General features: G+C 47.3%; 1 protein-coding gene across 1 annotated transcript in view; it reads right to left on the bottom strand.

The window, feature by feature from the left end:
* ST6GALNAC2 (ST6 N-acetylgalactosaminide alpha-2,6-sialyltransferase 2) overlaps positions 1-1,293 on the bottom strand; it is a 33,205-nt gene extending 31,912 nt beyond the window's left edge. Inside the window, exon 1 of the mRNA XM_033139416.1 lies at positions 1,157-1,293. Coding sequence (XP_032995307.1) covers positions 1,157-1,260 — 104 coding nt within the window. The 5' untranslated portion in view covers positions 1,261-1,293. The remainder of the gene's footprint in view (positions 1-1,156) is intronic.
* Positions 1,294-15,159: the final 13,866 nt, after the last annotated feature.

Raw genomic sequence — 15,159 nt, forward strand, 5'->3', positions numbered from 1 at the left:
AGTAGGAAACCTCTTAAGCAAAGGTAAGGGCAGTACATGTTCCCTGGGATCTGAAACTCATCACAGGACATAGCAGCTAAATGAACGGCAAAATCTGAGCTGCACTTTGCTCTCGTGTGTGTGTGTGTGTGTGTGTGTACACAACAGCACCCTGCATGTCAACAAACAAGACAGGAGGTCCTGCAACCATGCACAGTACCCCATCTTCAAACTTGAAGCCATCTAGTGGCACCCTCCTAGGAACCCTGCATTTGCCTGCTTGGTCTTCCTGACTCCACTGTGTGGGAATGTGCCCTCATGGCTAGGAACCCTTAAACACACAGGCGTCTGGAAGCCTCAACTCTCTGCTTCGCATGCATTACTCACTCCGCTGAACTTAATTAGCATGCCTGGCCTGCTTTTTATTCCTAGCCTTTTGGGAGCACAATACCCTTCTTGCCTGCCCTTCCTCGCTCTCCAGGAGAGGTAGCGTTGTTGCTGTGTGCTTTGTTTCTGAAAATGCACACATATCTGCCTGCGCCTTGGAGGGCGTGTGTTCCATTGCAAAGCAACATGTGCAGTCACATCTCCGAAAGCAAGCTCTTAGGTTCTTCCAGGTTTAAAACTCCCCCTCGCTTTAAAAACTTGCACGATTTTTAGATAGCTACAGCTGCGGTTTGGGTCGCAACCCCATCGGATCAAAATAAATCACACGCAAACAGAAGAATATTAAGCAAGAGTCTTCGATTCCGAGGCTGGGTACACACACCATACCCTGAAAGCACATTTCTCTCCCCACCCCACCCCAAAGAAGAATGGGAACTGTAGCTTGTTTAAGGGTATTGGGAATTATCGCCCTGCGAGATGTAAACTACAGTTCCCATGATTCTTTTTTTTTTCGGGAGCAAAGAAAACGCGGTTGGAATGTGCTTGGAAAGTGCGGCGTGCACACCGCTCTTTCCTGTCTGTTTCCAACACGAATGCCAGGTTCCCCTGGTTTTGATTTTTTTGGTGGTTTGCGCCTTTCCCCCAAACACCCTCGCACAACACACAAGGGATGCCCCCCTCAGTTGCTCCCTAAGCATGCTAAGCAGGGCTGTGTTTTTCTCCTGCGACGCTGCTTTTGGGAACATTTCTCCCCCCCCCCCACCGCGCCGCGCCCTCCTTCCTGACTTACCTGGATGAATCCGTCGTGGTGTAGTAGTGCCCGTAAAAGATGACTGAGAACGTTATCCCTATCAGGAACAAAAGGCAGAGCCTCTTCCACCGGGCAGACCCCATCCAGGAAAGTTTGGAGCACGCCAGCAGTAGTAACAGCAGCAGCAGAAGGAAGAAGCAGCCTTCCCCCAAAAAAAAGGCTGGCCTCCCGATGCGCGCTATCCTGGGCGCTGCCAAATGAAATCAGAGCCACCTCCGCTTCCCAAGCGATGCTGCCCTCCCTTGCAAAAAGCAAAAGCGGGAAAAAAGTGGGGAACTCTACAGTGTCTCTTTCAAGCCCTTTTGAAAAGTTCCCGAGTTGCTCTCCTGCCTTACTTTGCCCTCTTGAGCCCAGCTGGAAGAGGTCCCCCAGGGCTTGGGTATTGTGCGGCGCGTAATAAAGACCTCCTTCTCTCTCTCTCTCTCTCTCTCTCGTCTCCTCCCTCTCCCTGCCCTTCCATCTGTTGATAGCTGCCAATGCACCTTCCCAGGGTAGCTAACTAAGCAGAGGGAGAGAGGCTGTGTAAAATAGTTGGGGGGGGGAGGCAGGGTACTTCTTCCCTAACTGGTTTAGACTCGCTCGCTGGTGGAGGGGGCGACGGGAGGCGCGAGTTCCCACTCTTAAAACAGCTACTAATTTTCAGCTGGAGATTAAACATTTACTCGGGCAGGAAAGGAGCATGCTTGGAAGTTGATCATTCTTTAGCCTTGACCCACGAACGTGGTTTATTTTGATTTCTTTTTTTCTTTTGGGGGGAGTAGGGAGAGGGTGGTGGAATTCATAAACACTTATTTCAGATGAAACAGGAGCTTTTTACGCACCCACGGAATCGCGCGCGCGCGCACCCATTTTGAATACCTCGCAGCAGATATGTGAGAGGTTTCGGGTTGGGTTGGCGGGGTGAGGAGGGGTTGTTAGCGCGGATCCAAATCCGGAGTTACTCCTGCTGTGTTGTTGGGTAAACAGAAGAGCCCTGGAAGAGCGGCTGGGCTAAGTAAAGACCCGCCCACCCCCGCTGAAGAATGTATGGAAAAGACCTACGTCCCGCCCCCTCCAACCAATGCAGGTACTTCTCACTGAATTTCCATGGGGATTTGTCTCTCATTCTGCCCTTCCCTGAAGAAATCAGACTCTTGTCCCCCACCCCTTGCAACTTCACTGGGCGAAAGAGGGCTCCAGAGGGTGACTAAGTTGGGCATTTTCCAGGGCCCCAAGATCAACTTTGCACAGAGAATACAAGATGCAATGTAGCCTAGGGCAGTTTGCGTGTCTTGCCTTCTCCATGGGGTGCTGTACGTACCTGAGGTGAGGGCCCAAATCCATGAATACCTGATAAATTTGCATGTGCAAGAATCTGTGTGGCTCCATAAAGGTAAAAGGGACACGGGTGGCACTGTGGGTTAAACCACAGAGCCTAGGGTTGCCAATCAGAAGGTCGGTGGTTCGAATCCCTGCAATGGGGTGAGCTCCCATTGTTCGGCCCGAGCTCCTGCCCACCTAGCAGTTCGAAAGCACGTCAAAAGTGCAAGTAGATAAATAGGTATTGCTCGATTGGGAAGGTAAACGGCATTTCCGTGCGCTGCTCTTGTTCGCCAGAAGCGGCTTAGTCATGCTGGCCACATGACCTGGAAACTGTACGCCAGCTCCCTTGGCCAGTAATGCGAGATGAGCACTGCAACCCCAGAGTCGGACACAACTGGACCGAATGGTCAAGGGTCCCTATACCTTTACCAGTCGCAGATGACTCTGGGATTGCAGCGCTCATTTCACTTTATTGGCCGAGGGAGCCAGTGTACAGCTTCCGTTCCGGGTCATGTGGCCAGCATGACTAAGCTGCTTCTGGCGAATCAGAGCAGCACATGGAAACGCTGTTTACCTTCCCACCAGAATGGTACCTATTTGGTTACTTGCACTTTGATGTGCTTTTGAACTGCTAGGTGGGCAGGAGCTGGGACCGAACAATGGGAGCTCACCCCATAGCGGGGATTTGAACCTCTGACATTCTGATTGGCAAGCCCTAGGCTCTGTGGTTTAACCCACACTGCCACCCACATCCCGGCGTGTCTCCATAATATAATACTGAAGGTTCATCCCTGAGATCACTGAACAAGACAAAAGCAAGGATCTCATTTCCTTTTATCTCTTTCTACCTACGGCCACTGAGTCCAAACTGTACCTTTAAACCACACTCAGTGCACATTTAAAGCTCATTCCTCATCCTGGGAACTGTAGCTTGCTAAGGGTACTGTGTATTGTAGCTTGAAGGGGAAACTACAAGTCCCAGGATTCTTTGAGGGAAGTCATGTGCTTTAAATAGACGGTGTGGGTTCACCACTATATCATCTGCTGTAGTGGGAGGGTTGGCACTCAAAAGATATTTGCTTTCTGGTAAGCTTGAGTCGCAAGGGACGCGGGTGGCGCTGTGGTCTAAACCACAGAACCTAGGGCTTGCTGATCAGAAGGTTGGCGGTTCGAATCCAGTTCGAAAGCACATCAAAGTGCAAGTACCGGTAGATAAATAGGTACCACTCCAGTGGGAAGGTAAATGGTGTTTCCGTGCACTGCTCTGGTTCGCCAGAAGCAGCTTAGTCATGCTGGCTACATGACCCGGAAGCTGTCTATGGACAAACGCCAGCTCCCTCGGCCTATAGAGCAAGATGAGCGCGCAACCCCAGAGTTGTCTGCGACTGGACCTAATGGTCAGGGGTACCTTTACCTTTACCTTTAAGCTTGAGTCCTAGCAGTGCACTAAATAATCACTGACTGAGCTCTAAATAAATATTAAGAAATGACTTGCAGTTAATGCAATGATGGTGCAGCCAAGGTCGGAATCTGCCTCTGTGCAGCCATCCTATTCATGTGCTCACAATCAACATGACGCTTTGTCTTACGCACATTCACACCTAAAAACCTACTCGTGGAATTGCAAATGAAAGCCCTGGCAGCTTCCTAAATCCCTGTCAGTGGAGTTAGATGAGCAAAAATAGCCTCCCATAGAGTGGTACCTTGGTTTACGAACTTAATCCGTTCCGGAAGTCCGTTCTTAAACTGAAACCGTTCTTAAACCAAGGCACGCTTTCCCTAATGAGGCCTCCCACCATTGATGCCCTTCCACTGTTTGGATTCCGTTCTTAGACCAAGGTAAAGTTCTCAAACTGAGACATTACTTCTGGTTTTGCGGAGTTCGTAAACCGAACAGTTCATAAACAGGGCTGTTCTTAAACCGAGGTACCACTGTATTCAACTTCCCAATAGCTTCATTCACGTTTACTCCCACTTGTGTCAAAACTGAGAGGTTTGCAGACATGATGCAGAATTGTGTTTCTTACCACATCGATGTTGTCACACAAACTTGCTCTGAAAATACAAAGGACTGGATTAGCTAACAAACTAGATGATGCTGTTGTGTAGGAGGGTGTGTATGCATGTGTGTGTGTGAGAGAGGGGGGGAGGGAAGGAGAGAGAGGCATTGTTTGTTTGTTTGTTTGTTTGTTTCTTTCATAAAAATTATATGTCGCTTGATTGTAGAAAAAAAACCCTTAAAGTGGTTTATAAAAAAAGGATAAAACATTAAAATTATCACTAAAATATTTTACAGCAATAGTAAAACATTAAAAAGTTACAGCAATAGACTGAAACTAAAGAAAATTCACATCAGTTTTCTAAACATCTGGGTGGGCTTGTCTAAGCCATAATGTTTTTAGCAGGCACCGAAAAGAATACAGCAGAGCAGGATCTGAATCCAGACCATCAGCTGGTGGTGTATGAACCACCAACACTACTAGGATGTAAAAGAAAGTGCTTTCATGTGACAGGACGTGTTCAGGTTCCAAACCTAACTGAAATCCCTTTTTTGGGCCTTCATGAATGCCACTGTCTGCCAGTGGCACAGTGTCCCAGCTTAGCACTGTTAGCATTCTTCCATACAGAAGGAACACTTTGTATGAAGGACAGAAACTCAACAAATGCCATTTTCTCCCACTATATCTAATCCAATTGCTTGCATATGGCAAAAATATTCTTCAACCAGGCATTGACTTGTCCATGATCCCTTCTATAACAGTCCATTTCCCACTAGTGGCGCCTGCCCTGTGGAACGCACTCACGTCAGATGTCAAGGAGATAAATAACTATATAACTTTTAGAAGATACCTGAAGACAGCCCTGTACAGTCATACCTCGGGTCAGGGCCGTCTCGCCATAGGGGCTGGGTGGCCCCGCAAGCCCGCCGGCATACAGGGCGCCCCCTCCCCAACCCGCCCCCGCGGGCGGGCGCTCATGCGCCGGTGGGCGGGCTGCAAGCCACCCGCCCTCCAGAGCCCCAGCTGGAGTGCTGGGAAGGGCGCGCAAAGCCCCGCGCCGCTCCAGCGCCACGCCCCTCATCCCCCGCTCGCCCACCCCCCCTCCCGAGGGGCGGCCAGCGCGGGAGGGAGGCGGGAGGAGAGGTGGCACGCCAGGGGCGCTGAGGGATCGCTGCGCCATGGCGGCCAATCCCTCTAAGATGGCCCTGCCTCGGGTTGCACTCGCTGTGGGTTGTGTTCACTGCGGGATACGAACACGCCAAACCCAGAAGTACCGGAATGGGTTACTTCTGGGTTCGGCGCTTCGCGCATGAGCAGAAGCGCCAAATCGCAACCCGCACATGCACAGACATGGTGCTGCGGGTTAAGGACACTGCGGGTTGCGAACACGCCTCCCACACGGATTGCGTTCACAACCTGAGCGTTCACTGTATAGGGAAGCTTTTAATGTTTGATGTTTTATTAAGTTTTATGTGTGTTGGAAGCTGTCCAGAGTGGCTGGGGCAACCCAGTCAGATGGGTGGGGTACAAATAGTAAAATTATTATTATTATTATTATTATTATTACCAGATGAGGTGCACTGCAGAAAGCTGTTTAACTGGGCAGATAGCTTAAGAAAGACAGGGATTTTCAAGCTGGATACCTGGGGTTCCTTGAAAGCTCATAAAAGGATCTTCAAGAGCAGTAATGGCAGTTCAGGTTCCACAAATAAATAAAAAATATTGTGATTCCTGTTTGAGGTTTGAGGGGTCAGTCTGGATGTTACACAGGAATCCCTCCCAAACCTGTGACCCTGTATCTATTTAAGGGGAAACCTGCTGAACCAACCAAACCAGTTCCTTTGTTTGGGTAATGACTTGAGCTAGCCATTTACATATCCAAAGAGGTTGCCCTGTTGCCATAGAGACAAATGGGTGGCCTTTTCCCAGCTTACCTGGCTGGCTGGCACATCATCCTAAGATGCAGAACAATAGGTCAAGGGGGTCTGTGCATGTGTAAGTTTTGGCTGATGCTGGAAGCTGGAGCCACAGGCTTGTCTTGCTCTGTACTGGATCCAAAGTTTGGGGCTTCCCAGGAAACCTAGTTTTAATGCTGTGATCCCCTCCATCTTTAACTCAGGTTGTATATATTTGTACATAAAACTATATAACCTAAAGACACCACAGCCTCTTCATTTCAAGGAAACCAAACCCTGGGTAAATACTGGAACTCCTCGAGTCTCTAACCACTCGTTTATTGGGGTGCATGCAGCATGACTATTACTGCTATTAACAGTAATTAATATTATAGCAGAGCAGGAACAATTATAGCCACCACACCATGTTTGTAGGAAGAGAGCTAGGCCCATCAGGCATGGCCCACAACCTGCTTGCACGGGCCTAGATTAGAATACAGTGGAACCCCGGGTTATGCACACCCCAGATTGTGGATATTCGAGTTAAGAATGCCTGCAACCCAGAAGCGTTTCCGGAGCGCGCGCGACCCCCGGATGTTCAGAATGCTTCTGTGCACTTCACGCATGCGCAGAAGTGCTCAAATCATGCTACTTCCGGTTTTGGTTTTTTTTCGTGCGTTCGAGATACGCTTGCCCGCTTTACGCACGGAGACCCGGAACAGATTGCGTGCATAACCCAGGGTTCCACTGTATACCAAGTTCCTTTTGATGTAGAAAGGATTCCCTTGGTAGAGCATGGGACTCTTAATCTCAGGGTCGTGGGTTCGAGCCCCATGTTGCATTGCAGGGGGTTGGACTAGATGACTCTCGTGGTCCCGTCCAACTCTATGATTCTATGACCTCTATGCTTAAGTCAGTTTTAAAACCTCTTCCATAGATATTTCAAAGAGCCACATTATGTGCAGTTTGGGTTTACAAATCTTTGGATGTGCCCACAGCTCAAATATTTAGAATGCATATATGTTATGCAAAAGTGTGTGAATGAGCCCTAAAACTGAACAGGGCCCAGTTTCCTGTGGTGGCAGCGCCAGTACAGTCGTCAGAGGGTTTCTAGAAGTTGCTGTGGACACAGGAGGAAGAAGTGTAGAGGACTGATGAGAGGCAAAGAAGAGTTTGACTAGTTCACCTCAAGTTTTGGACACAAATTGCAATGGCTAGTGGCGATTGCAAATAATAAATACCTACTGTCAGGGACTGGTCTGAAGAGGAGGAATAGTGGAGTCCGCCCCTCGCCTCCTCCTGCACTTCCCAGAGAAGAGGGAGACAGTATAGATTTAGAACAGTGGTTTGCAGAAGGTCGTAGTTCAGAGGCTGCAGAAGGGAGAAGTTGGGAAATATTGGGGGGTGATCAGGAGCAGGAAGAAGAAGCACCAGGGGAGAGACAGCTAACAGACTCAGTGTCTCTTGAAAGCATTCCTGACCCACCCTGCCTTGTCCAGGACCAGGTGTGTCTTGAGAGTAGTAGAACAGAAAGCTCAGAGGCAGAGAGCACAGATCAGCCGGCGTAGGGGTGATGTAGAATAGGAGGGACTGAGGGGGTGGGACTTTACATGGAGCAATGCCATTATCTAAGAGAGACCACATTCCTTCATCTCTCTCTGTGAATATTGAATAAACTACTTGGTAAGAACTCTACTTGTTTTTCTGCTTCTTGACATCCCACTGTGGGAGGGATAGGATTCCCTGAAGTCTTGACACCTACCATCTCAAGTCTCTGGAGAAGCTTACACCATCACAGTGGGCCCTAAGAATGGGAGGATATTAGTACAGTCGTACCTCGTGTTACGAAAGCTGCATGTTGCGTTCGTCATGGGTTACGAACGCGCCGAACCCGGAAGTACCGGAATGGGTTACTTTCAGGTTCTGCGGTTCACGCATGCACAGACGTGCAAAATGACGTCACGCACATGCGCAGAAGCACCGAATTGTGTTGCGCACATGCGCAGACGCGGCACTTCAGGATGCAGACCTTTCAGGTTACGAACGGGGCTCCGGAATGGATCCCGTTCGTAACCAGAGGTACCACTGTACTGTTATTGCAATTCCCTCTCCTGCACTCTGCACTGGCCACTGCCTTAGGCAGCATGGTGAGGGATGGCAAGAGCTGCAGTTCACCAACATCTGGAGGACCCTAAGTTTCCCTCTCCAGCTATAAAAAGTCTCCAGACACATTTATGGACATGTTTAGAGCAGGACACATATCTTCTCCACCTCTAGCAATGTAGTCCTGGCAGGAGAACCCTCCGGCGCTAGCAAATACAGTGGATCACGCTAACCGTGTCCTTCCATGCAGCCATGTTTCTGCTTGAAATTAGATTGTCCGAGTGAGATTACAATGTGCCATGTAGATTCAGGAAACATGAAGGCAAGAGGCAGTAATGAGATGATTAAATTAAATTTGTTCCGCTAGAAGCCGGGGGGGGGGGGAATGTAACCACACGCCTGCTGTGCTGCCTTGATCAAACATCCTGAAATTGGTCCTAGGAGGCTGTTTTGTTTTGTTTTTTTAAAGGAGTGCAGTGGTTCCCAGCATTTCATGGCTATCAGCTCTTGCCTTTGGCTTTGGACATGACCTCAGGAAGTAACTAACCCTTGGGTACAATGGATGATGAGACGAGTCTCCTCTTCGTTAATACTTCTAGGCTAAGATGATGCATGTCAACAAGGCACATGCAAGGGTAAAATCCAGAAGCCCTGGCTCGTAAGAGTGAATTTGTCAATTACAGTCTTGGAGGAAGGCGAGATTAAGACAGCCAACAGGGAGCATCCTTTAAATAAATATATAAATATATTTTTGGAATCAGCGCCCAGTGCTAGGGATTGAAAACGCAAAACAACAACAAACAAACAAACAAAAATTCATTATCGCTTGGCTGTGGTGGATGACAAGCTGCTCTGGTAAGGAGTTAAGGTTGCGTACAGTGTGTGCCTGAAGGTGATCCTTAAGAGACCGACTTCAATAGTCTAGCAAGAAAGATCCACAGTATGCATTTATAGCACACCTACCACACAGTTAAAGCATGTGGCTTCCCTCTCCCCCTCCCCTGTAGTTTTAAGGGTCCTCCTGGGAACAGTAGCTCTGTGAGAGGGAAAACTACAGGTCCCGTGATTGTTTGAGCGGAAAACTCGTGTGCTTTAAGTGTCCATTGGAAGTCCTTTAAGTGCAGGAAGTGGATCTGATGCCCGTTTGAAAGTAGTACACATTGCTGATACTTTATTAAATTAGTAGGATTTATGTGCAGCTTCATCTGAAAACAATGTCCTAAGGTTTTCATTAAACGGTATAAAATATTTGTTAAAAATAGCAATGAAAACAGACTTCTAAAAATTGATAGCAGTGTTTATCTGGATGCCTGGCATCCCTGCCAATATTGAGGCCACAATGGAGTCTTATAAGCTTTCAGCCTCAGTGGACGACCTACTTCTACACCCAGCTTTTTGACGGAATCTGTGTCACTGTCCTTTGTTATTTGAAGGGGTGTTTGGCCTCTCCTGTTGTCCTGTTTTAATGTTTACTGATAGAACATGCTTTTTTATATATTGTGTTTTATTTGGTACCATATCCTGCTTTCGGGTTATTTCCTAATTAAAAGCGGGCAACAACTTTTATATATAAATACGTCAATACCCTCGGCTCAGTTTGCAGCTTCCCCCTTATAAGCTGCAACTTGCAGCACATCCTGGGGCCAAGTCCAGCACCTCGGAGCCCTCTGCCAAAGCACCACCCTGGCACCTTTGCCAAGCAAGTGTGGGCCACCATCCCCAGAATGGGCACCCCAGCTACCTGGTGCTGAAAGTGTGCAGCTGCAGGAACAAATGGCCAAGAGAGGCTGCCATAGCTGCCCAGCCCAGCACTGAGCCCTTGAAAGGAAATAAAAAACACATACCATACGCTGGCAGGGAGTGTAATCATTATACTCATCCCTGCTAAGCTTACAGGGGTGGGGGACATGTTTTCAGGAGGCAAGCACAGGCTCTGGCACAGCTTTTTGTTTTTCCTTTTAAGGATTCAGCTCCGAAAAAGGAGTTCCAGGTCAGGCAGCTGCAGTGATGACCATCTTTGCCCCCCCCCCCCACAATGCCTTGGGGGCCCAGAAGCTTTGGGTGGCTGGGTGTGATGTGTTGGTTTTTGTATTTTGGATAATAGGAAAAAAGCACTAAGTAAAGTAAAAGAACTCCCTGGATGCTTAGATGGAGGTTTGGAGAAAGTACTTGTTGGCGAGAGAGAACTCCAACAAAGATTTAAAATCACAAAAATGCAGCAAAATAAAGTGTGGAAATCTAGACTATTGGACCTTTACAATATCCCCTTCTAAGTTTCTTCCAAAGCTCCCCACTTCTCTTAGCACAGAAAGAGACCAAACATTTTGTAAGTTAAAAATGGTTTACTTACGAACTCTTCAAAGGTCAGAGTCATGTGCTTTTCCACACGGCAGCAAGAAAAGACAGGCAGTATAACTTAAGCTCCCCAAATGGCAAATGTTTCTAAATTACTTGTCTAGGAACACAAAGATTGCTTGCTTAAGCCCCACGGTCTAAGCTTGGAGCATCCAGCTTTGTCCTCCTTACGGGTAAGGTTCACATGGTGAAAGAAAAAGAACAAGAGAGTTTGGTATCCCTTCCTTCCAAGATGATGGGGCGTGACCTAGCTAAGCCTGGCAGGACTGCTTACTCTATGGTCTTAACCCCTTCATGCATTTTATTATGTTTTTATATTTTGCTGGAAGCTGCCCAGAGTGGCTGGGGAATGGGCGGGTTATACATAATTAAATTATGATGGTGGTGGTGGTGATTCATTAGAGTTAAGCATGTTTGTTATATGAGGCTGTATATCCCACATGATGGTTCCCCACCTGATACTTCTCCTTTCAGTGTTGGGCCCTTTATGTCTGGAAACAAATCAATCCTGGAAACAGCCCCAGTGTGCCCTTTGAGGCCCATGGGTCATTACCTTTGCCCCACTATGCTGGGTGCTGAGGTCTGTCCTGTTCTGGGGGAGGGGAGTCTTCTCAGTCACTGAACTGCCCCACCCACCCAAATTAACCTTTGGGGCCTTATAGGAGAGACTATAGGAGACTTCCTGTGTAGGCTTTGCCTGAGCAATCGTCTTCCTGCCTCTGGAGTGTTTCTAGGTCGTTGGCAACCAACTTCTCTCTCTGTTGCCTGTGGCTAATTTAGCCCTGATAATTGCAATGCTCATCCAAGCCCACTGACCTGGCTTTCAAGCATATTTTTATTAGAGAGGAAGGTGAACACCCACGCCTGTGTCCACCAGTTGCCACATCCACAGCTTCAATGAGGCTGTTAACACTTAGTATAGCTTTTCATCAAACGCTGGATCTTCGTTTGCACCCAGAGCAGAAAATCCAAGCATGAGAAGTGTACATTTCCCCATAAAGATCCCTGAGATGGTCTACAAAGTCTGTCATCCATCAACCCTGCCAAAGAACATGGAGCATATGGCAGCCTGGGAATCTGCAGCATATGGGCAGAGTAGATGGCATATGTCTCAGGAGACTTCACAAAATCCTTCCACGGTGAACACGATATGCTTAGGAACAAAAGCAAATGTGCATATATCTGCTGTGGTACATGTCAAACTTTAGATGCCCATGGATTTAGGAGGAGGACCAGGAAAGAAAGAGCAGACTCGAGGGTGAGCTTATGGGAAGGAGGAAGCAATCTTGAGGTGCGATTCAAAGCAGAATTCAGGAACATAGGAACATGGAAAGTTGCCCTGAAACTGAGCCAAACTCAGCCACTGGCAGCATCTCTCTAGGGTTTGAGACAGGAGTATATCAGCGATGACTTCCTTTCATAGGAGCTGCTGGAAGGCTGGAAACAAAGACAGTTGGGGAGCTCAAGTAGCTTCAAGTGCATTCCAGCGCAATGACTGAGGAACAATTCCCAACAGCTCCTTGGTGATGGAAGAATCTCTCCACCCCTCAGAGAGGCCATACTTGAGTCAATCTACCTCAGGCACTGACTTTCAAATGCGCTTTACAATGGCCACACTAGTTTCCTCTACTTTTATTATGTGGCATGGTGAAAACAGTAATGGACACAATGAGAGAGAGAGAGAGAGAGAGAGAGCGCACAAACTGTCCCCTTTTGTCTTGCTTTGTTATTGTAATGATATTGAAAGCAGACTGGATGTGCTAAATTAGGGATCACCAACCTTTCTGGGTCAAGGAGCAGAAGACCAGAGCATTGGCTGAGTGGCACAGGGCTTCCTCCTCCTGTTCTGATCCCCCCCCCCATTCCCTAATGCACTCAGAGAAAAGATTTGCATATGAACAGCGCTTGGGTATTCTGCTTTCCATTGCAGCAGAAGTCAGATTGGATCACACACACACTCCAACACACTTACAGTGTGACTGACAGCTGTATGAAAGATGGTACACCATATCTCATATTGTGGCACTTTTGGAATATCACATATTGCAATGCTATTTTGTGAAAAGAGTGCCTTAAAAATAATAATCTATGAACACATTTCTACATTGCTTTTCATAAACAACAGCCAGAAGTGTACAAGACCAAGAAGTACAACAAAACTGCAATTGAGAATAAAATGTAGCTGCTAGGCAAACAGAAAGTTAAGTTAAAAAGAAACTAGCTGGTATCGGTGGCCAACAAGGACCTCAGACAACAGAGGAGTTTGCAGCACATGCCAAAATTGCAACGGTGTAGGCAATTGCTGCAATTCAGAGGGGAGGTGATTCTACAGAGCAGGTGCCACCACTAACAAGGCCTTTCCTCTTGTCACCTCTAAAAAAGCATTTGTAGGACACAGCATAGCCAGGAGGTATTCATCCAATGATCTTAGTGACTGGGCAGACTCCTTTGAGTAAGCTGGTCACTAGTTTAGGGCTTTGCAGTGCAAAACTAAAAACTTAAACCTGGCCAGGTTTAAGAGTGGTATAACAGCTACATGAGAGGATGCCTGGCTCAGTTCTCTAGCCCCTGCCTTTTGGACCTGCTGCGGCTTTCAGACTGGTCCCTAAGGGCAGCCTCACACAGAACTCATTGCTTTGGGCTTTGCTGTCAATAAATCATTTGTTGTTGTTGTTGTTCAGTCGTTCAGTCGTGTCCGACTCTTTGTGACCCCATGGACCAGAGCACGCCAGGCACGCCTATCTTTCACTGCCTCCTGCAGTTTGGCCAAACTCATGCCAGTCGCTTCGAGAACACTGTCCAACCATCTCATCCTCTGTCGTCCCCTTCTCCTTGTGCCCTCCATCTTTCCCAACATCAGGGTCTTTTCTAGGGAATCTTCTCTTCTCATGAGGTGGCCAAAGTACCGGAGCCTCAACTTCAGGATCTGTCCTTCCAGTGAACACTCAGGGCTGATTTCTCTAAGGATGGATAAATTTGATCTTTTTGCAGTCCATGGGACTCTCAAGAGTCTCCTCCAGCACCATAATTCAAAAGCATCAATTCTTCGGCGATCAGTCTTCTTTATGGTCCAGCTCTCACTTCCAAACATTACTACTGGGAAAACCATAGCTTTAACTATACGGACCTTTGTTGGCAAGGTGAGGTCTCTGCTTTTTAAGATGCTGTCTAGATTTGTCATTGCTTTCCTCCCAAGAAGCAGGCGTCTTTTAATTTCGTGACTGCTGTCACCATCTGCAGTGATCATGGAGCCCAAGAAAGTGAAATCTCTCACTGCCTCCATTTCTTCCCCTTCTATTTGCCAGGAGGTGATGGGACCAGCGGCCATGATCTTAGTTTTTTTGATGTTGAGCTTCAGACAATATTTTGCGCTCTCCTCTTTCACCCTCATTAACAGGTTCTTTAATTCCTCCTCACTTCTGCCATCGAGGTTGTGTCATCCGCATATCTTAGGTTGTTGATATTATACGGCAACCTAAATCATACGGCAACCTAAAGAGATGCTGCCACCTGATGGGCCAAAGCAGCATTGCAATTATGCAGGGAGAACATGGACATTCTTGTGCATGTTCTTGGGATACCCTCAGCCCATACATTGGCGTCCGCACCAGAGAGGTGGAAGCAAGTTTAGTCCCCCCACTTGAATGGGGAAAATCTCTTTCCTCTATCACTATGGTTCACCTCACATGTGTGTCTGAGGGCATGCAGTGTGTGCATTCTCCAGATTGTACGTTTTGTGGAATATATAACCTTCTTTGACAAACAAACTTCCTGCCATATTGATGCTGGGGATTTCACTAATGACTTGCTCATTCTAAGGGTCATAACAAAAGTCAGAACAAGCCAGTATCCTGCCTTTGGAAAGGAGATGTTTTAGAGGAATGATAGCAGATAGAAGATGAAACCCTTTGCAAAGATCTGCAAATGCAAAAAGAAAAGATGTCCATTCCTGTGCCGGCTAACCTAGGTATTTTAATATTTACATACATTCTGATCGCATTCTTGTAAAAGCAAAAGCATTCAGGCTGCAATGCTAAGTACATTTACTAGGTAGTAAGCTCAGTAGGACTTTTTCTGAGTATTGCATTTAATAAGGCTGAAGTGTAAACACAGGTCTGTTTTTTTTAAAAAAAAAAACCTCTGCACTACTTTTATATTGAGATATTAACTGACTCTGCCAACTCCTGAAAAGTTTGTCTTGTAATTCTGTTACCTTACACTGCAATCCTATGCAGGTATGTTCAGAAGAAAGTTCCATTGAGTTAATTGAGGCTTACTGGCAGGTGAAAAATGCAACTTTAACTTCTTATAACACTGATTAAGAAAT

The sequence above is a fragment of the Lacerta agilis genome, chromosome 2 (genome assembly GCF_009819535.1).
Source record: "Lacerta agilis isolate rLacAgi1 chromosome 2, rLacAgi1.pri, whole genome shotgun sequence".
Classification (NCBI taxonomy): Eukaryota; Metazoa; Chordata; class Lepidosauria; order Squamata; family Lacertidae; genus Lacerta; species Lacerta agilis.